Genomic DNA, 5,888 nt, shown 5'->3' on the forward strand with positions numbered 1-5,888 from the left:
CAGGCGGACTCTCAACCACTGCGCCACCAGGGAGGCCCCAAATTTAAGATTCTTGAGTTGATACAAAGTTCAAATAGCATAGGGCAAGATTAATGATTGGTAGTTTATTTGCCACAGAAGTAGCTCTACATATAAATTACTAAAATATTATCTCAATATGGTAACCTCAATGCTACCCCAGAATTTATTCCATTCATAAATGTTAAAACTCATCACTAAATTCCTATAAAGCTTAAAAAAAACATGCAAAACTGGTATAGCACAAACAGATTTATTTACTAACCAAAGAGATGATCCTAATTAAACCAACACTTTGAAATAGTTAAAGTAAAATGTTTGTGATAAAGATAATTGAACACAGTAATGAAAAAAAAAGCAGTATGGAGATTTGCTCATTGAACTGAGCTTGTTCATCCTCTCAGCTTCCTATCCGAAATGATGATGAAATTTTTACTCTACTTTTTCATAGACCCGAGTACAGGTGACATTGTTCATGGTACATACCTAGGAGAAAGAGTGATATTAGAAGAGTCAGGTTAGTCTTACATCACAGAGCAATGGTGATAGTTAAATGCTAGGAACACAATCCTACAAAACGTTGTAACCTACTTCATAGACGAAGAAAATGCACTTTAGGATTCCTGGGTTTGAAAAGCTAGAACCTGTTATTTTGCTTATGACGTGCATATGCTTGACTGAAAACTAAATATTGATTTGCAATATCTAAACTATTCATTCAGTCTCAGCAAATACTATTCCTCATATTCAAGAAGCAGAAAAACGTATGCCTAAGAATATATAGACATTTTTTTACAAATTGAAGGTTTGTGGCAACCCTGCATTGAGCAAGTCTATTGGCGCCATTTTTCCAACATCATTTGCTCACTTCCTGTCTCTGTGTCACATGTTAGTAATTCTCACAATATTTCAAACTTTTTCATTATTATTATATTGGTTTTGGTGATCAGTGATTAGTGATCTTTGGTATTACTATTGTAATTTGGGGGCAGTTATTAGCAATAAAGTATTTTTTTAATTGAGGTATGTATATTGTTTTTTCAGACGTAAGGCTATTGCACACTTAACATAATAGTATAAACATAACTTATATGCACTGGGAAACCAAAAAATTCACATGACTCACTTTATTGTGATACTCAGTTTATTGCGGTGGTCTGGAATCGAACCTGCAATATCTCTGAAGTGTGCCTGAACTGTAAATGTAGCAGCAGAGCATGGACTAAACCCAGCTCCTGCTACGTCCTCTAGTTCATCATCTCACTTCTCTATCTCTACAAAGGGCTTTCTTAGTTATTAGTGTTTTGTATTTACCTTGTTACTTTGCAGTGTTTTTCTTTCCAAACCTAGTTCTGCTCATGATCAGTGATACAGAACACCTATGTGAACTATGAGTTCAAACAAGAAGCCCAATAAGATATAAGATGTCAGACACTTACCACCACTAATTTTCCATCTTCCACTTTTCTTGTTATTATGCTTTCCTTTCCATCCCATTCCTGATGTTGAACCAATGCGCCATCTGTAAAGTTGCAGACAGTCTGCCAAAATAAAGTATACTTTTTAATCTTCCAAAGCACAATAAAAGAGAGTTTCTGTGACTCATAACCTCCTTAACCAACATTTCTTCATCTTTTCCCTTCTGAGTCTACTTCATTAGCCCATAATGATTTCATTCATAATACAGTTTATGCTTTTCAATCTAGATGCACATAAGGGATACGCACTCTTTCTTGTGTCCCTTAAACTATTTTTACAAAATAGACTCTGTTGTGAAGCTGGTACTTTCACTAATTTGTCACAACTCAATTCATAAAACAACTTGTGACTTTTTCATTAAGTTCTTGCCTGGAAGCAGTAAGACTGTTATTAAGAGAATCTATCATTCTAGAAGCTTCTGTGATATTATAAGTTAGGACTGACCTGAGTTTTTCTGCCATCAGCTGTAGTCTCTTCAAACTTCTCTCCCAGGTTGCAGGAAAACTGTGTTGTTTTCAAAGTGCTCTCAGTTTTTATGGTGAGGTTTTTGCCGTCGGAAGTGATGATACAGTTCGGTTTGGCTATTGCACCCATTTTTCGCAGAGCTAGCCCCACTCCTGCAGAATGTTATATCATGTTAAACAACAGGAGGACCAAAGTTATAGTTTACATAATAAAAGCAGCAATTCAGTTGTAATCACTATGCTGTGCATATTTTCACCTATTCACTTATCAATAACAACCGTGAACACATATTTTGTGCTCATACTTGACATATATTATTCATGGCAGCCTTATGACAACCTTGTGGAAGGTGGATACACTGTCTCCATTTTACAGATGAGAAGGTGAGGCACTGATGTAATTTACTCAAGCTCATTCAGCTAGGGAGGGAGGGGGCTGTGAACCCACAATGCAGGCAGGCCGTGGGCCTCCAAATAGCTCAGCCACCACGCTCTGCTGGCTTTCAGAAAGTTAGGGAAGATATCCGAACTTCTACAATTTCCTCAGTTCTGCTAACCATTGTATTCTATGACTCCAGCACACAGTCTGGCACATAAAAGGCCCCTGATAAATATTTGATTAGCAGACTATACAAAATCAACATTGATCCTGAGATACGCAAATTACACAAAGTTTTAAGAGTTAACTGCACAATCATAATGCTGGCAAACAGGAAAAATCTTATCCTCAAACAGAGTAAATATTTCAGAGCTGTGTAACTCAATTACTCTATTGATATATTTAATTTATAATCTGTGTATTTCCCCTTAATGTTAACACTTAGTAGGAAACTTAGTTCTAGGCAAAATCTCGGTTTCACAAATGAGGAGATTACAACCTAAACAGAGTAACTGACTTGATGATGAACACTCAGCCAGGCTTGAAATGTCCCCGTGAAGACTTCTCTTTGGCCAGCTCAAGGCTGGTGCCTTGTTTCGTTAGAGTCATTAGTTATTCTCACTTTGGACAAATAAAGGGCTCTGCTCTTCCTACACCTTGATTGCTTTCTAATGAATTGAGTCTTGACAACCTTCATGACTCCAGAACTCTGGAAACCAGCCATCTGATAAACACATTCGCTTTCAATGGGCAGAGAAACAGCCTTCTCCGGTCCTCACACATGTGAACAAACACAAATGTGTTTCTTCGATTTGAGTACGTTAGGTGGCTTTACTCACAGGATCGTAAAGACCCTCAAGAGTCACCACAGAACCAGCCTTAAGCAGCCACTGTCTTGCATAAAGGTTAGTGAAGGTGTGTTTCTGAAGTACCTCAGGGCCTAGGTCTTTGTAGCGACTTCTGCACCAGAAAGCAGTCATGTTAACATTTGTGGGAGGGCGGCTTCTAAAGCATCCCCCAGTCCCAGCAGTTGTCTCAGATAGGATCTCTGCCATGCTTCACCATCCCACTTCCTAGGGGCGTGTGACAAAGGTTCATCTTTGTTTGCCAATCTACCCAGTGTCTCAACCAGCATTCAATCGTTGTCACCGGCTCAGGAAAAAGACAGGAGAAAATTCAGCACTATTTTGAGTGACAACTTGAATCTTCCTACAGAGACTCATCCTTCCTTGGAAGGCTTTTAATAAGTCAAGTGCCTTCTGCAAAGCCACAGCCATCTTGGATGTGGTAGGAAAGCAGCCGCAGGAGGGACCGGCAGTTTCTGAACGCGGTTTCCCAACAAAGCCTCCCTGCCCTGCACGCTCTAGATGCAGAGGCCAGGGCCGCGCCGCACTGCCTCCCCATCCCCGGGCACAGTCAACCTCACTACGCTCCTCCCACAGGCCACCCGCCAACAGTACAGCGCCGCCAGTGCCACGCCTCTGAGCGCCGCTCTGGGGCGCGGAGGCGAGGATGCCCCGATGCTCCCCGGGGAGCTGTGCCAACCCAAAGGGCCCGGCGCACCCGGAGAGGGGGGGGGGGACCTGCGGGTAGGGGAGATGCAGCCGAGAGCGGAATGGAAGCTGAAGCAGTAGCCCGGTTCAGACCCTCTAAAGGGTGTCTGCTAGAAACCGCGTCCCCATGGAGAAGAGGGAGGGGACCCCGCGCGCCATCTAGGAACAAAGATGCGGCAGGGTGGGCAAGGCGAGTGGGTGGGGCCACGACGAAGCGAGTGCGAGTGGGAGGACGGAGGCAGGATTAGGGAGGACGAGTGGTGGAGGAAGAAAAATAGGGAAAGTTAAGAGGGCTGCCTGGAGGGGTCGAAAGAAGTGAAGTTTGGGGTGGGAGGGGGGGTGAGCGCGCTAAAGGCGGGGAGCAAGTGCGGTGGCGCCCGGGGGAAAGCAGCAGAGATCGGGGCAGACCGAGAGGCCCACGCTCTCCCCGCCGCTCGCCCGTGACGGAGGTGGAAGAGGATAACGGGGTCGGGGATAGGCAGCCAAGCACGCCCAGCCTCTGAGCCCAGCGCGCCGAAGGGGACCTAGGGACAGACAGACATACACGTGCCACGTTGCAGCGCCGCATGCTGGGGAACCTCACCTACTTCCTTCATGTATTCGTCAAAGCCTTTGCTCTCTACTAAGCACCATTTTCCTACCAGCTGCTGAATGGTGGCCATGGTGGGCGCGGGCGGGCGAGCGTGCAGAGAAAGCGAAGGAGGGTCGGGCGCCGGGAACCTGGCGTGCGGACGCCAGGCCACCGCGGCTGCTTTATAAAGGCGGAGCGCGCGCAGGGCGGCGCCCGGCGGCCAATGAGAGGAGCGCCTCGCCCGCCCGCCCCCCCGCCCCCCGCCTCCGGGCCTCGCTCCGGGGGTCCAGACAGGCAAACCCGCTCCACCTGCTCCGGCCGCGAGGACTCCTCCGGCGCCTCCTGCAAGCAGGGACTCGCCCGGCGCGCCCCACGCCACACCGGACGCCAGCCTCTGCACGTTCCGGTGCCTCCTTACGCCCAGGAAGCCAGAGGGGCTACCGGCGGACCCGGCCCACCGATCCCACGTCAAACTGCCGCCCCTCTTCCGTTCAAAACACCCCCAAAGAATCGATTAGCCTTCGCTCCGCTCCAATGGCAGGAATTGATTGATCGGTAGTTTGATTGATCGATTGATAAACTTCTTGGCCTCACTAGTCACTGCTCGCAGACAGGGGGCAAACCCTCATCCCACACCCTCCTGAGACAACCCGTTCTCCCCACCCTCAGGCCACTCCCGGACCAAATGGGGCCTCGGGATGTGTGTATACCTGAGTTGAGTTAGACCATTTTATCAGAAAGTGCTGGGTGGATGGAGATGTCCCAGGAAGTTGGTTTTCCAAACTCAGACTCTGTAGCAGGTATCAGCTTAAGTGACTGCCACTGCTATTAAATGTTCTCATTCAAGTATGTTTTATTATTTATATTTTCAGTTTCCCCTCAGGCTCCCAAGTCTTTAGATTCCAGCGCTTTTCCTCTTCACCTTTTATCATAATAATACCCTGTGTTTGTATGTAGAACGTGATACTTTTCAAAGTGTGCTTGTCGCAGTATCTTACTTTGTGCTCCTGGGTTTCTGTGGGAGTGAGTTGGGATGAGGTGGGGAAGTTGCCACACAGAGAGGGTAGCCAGCTTGGTGGGCATAAGGTCTATTTACTCAGGGTCTCCTTGCTGGATGCCGTACTTCCTGGCTCCCTTATATCCATTAACTGATCTCCACTAGATTTTTGCTGAAGAATATTATCCCAACTTTCGGAAAGAGAAACAAGGCAGGGAAAGTTTGCAGAGTGGCAGAACCAGAATGCCTGTCCAGATCCTTCTCACTCTAGACCTTGTGAAATAGGTCCACAGCTGACTGCCTCTGGTTCACTCTCCTCCTCAAGGGATTAAGAGTAGAAGCTGGGCTTCCCTGGTGGCGCAGTGGTTGAGAGTCCGCCTGCCGATGCAGGGGACAAGGATTCGTGCCCCGGTCCGGGAAGATCCCA

General features: G+C 46.6%; 1 protein-coding gene across 2 annotated transcripts; it reads right to left on the reverse strand.

Annotated features, from left to right (window-relative positions):
- Window positions 1–252: 252 nt before the first annotated feature.
- FABP5 (fatty acid binding protein 5) lies at window positions 253–4,627 on the reverse strand. 2 transcript variants are annotated; one of them, XM_082601153.1, is made up of 4 exons: window positions 4,477–4,627; window positions 1,942–2,114; window positions 1,458–1,559; window positions 253–504 (listed from the first exon to the last, which is right to left on the reverse strand). In XM_082601153.1, the coding sequence occupies exons 1-4, from the start codon at window positions 4,553–4,555 to the stop codon at window positions 451–453; spliced, it is 408 nt and encodes a 135-aa protein (XP_082457279.1). In that variant the 5' UTR covers window positions 4,556–4,627; the 3' UTR covers window positions 253–450. The 2 variants fall into 2 exon arrangements, with proteins under 2 accessions (XP_082457279.1, XP_082457280.1); XM_082601154.1 differs by lacking the exon at window positions 4,477–4,627 and adding an exon at window positions 3,457–3,490.
- Window positions 4,628–5,888: the final 1,261 nt, after the last annotated feature.

Source organism: Mesoplodon mirus (genome assembly GCF_964341445.2).
Source record: "Mesoplodon mirus genome assembly, chromosome: 16".
NCBI classification, from domain to species: domain Eukaryota; kingdom Metazoa; phylum Chordata; class Mammalia; order Artiodactyla; family Ziphiidae; genus Mesoplodon; species Mesoplodon mirus.

What these genes read in the sequence shown, in the direction of transcription:
- FABP5 (XM_082601153.1), bottom strand. Translation starts at nt 4,555, where the DNA reads ATGGCCACCATTCAGCAGCTGGTAGGAAAATGGTGCTTAGTAGAGAGC. An exon ending in CGAATACATGAAGGAAGTAG is followed by an intron (nt 2,115 to 4,476) that starts GTGAGGTTCCCC and finishes AACATTCTGCAG; the next exon opens with GAGTGGGGCTAGCTCTGCGA. An exon ending in CTGATGGCAGAAAAACTCAG is followed by an intron (nt 1,560 to 1,941) that starts GTCAGTCCTAAC and finishes TTATTTTGGCAG; the next exon opens with ACTGTCTGCAACTTTACAGA.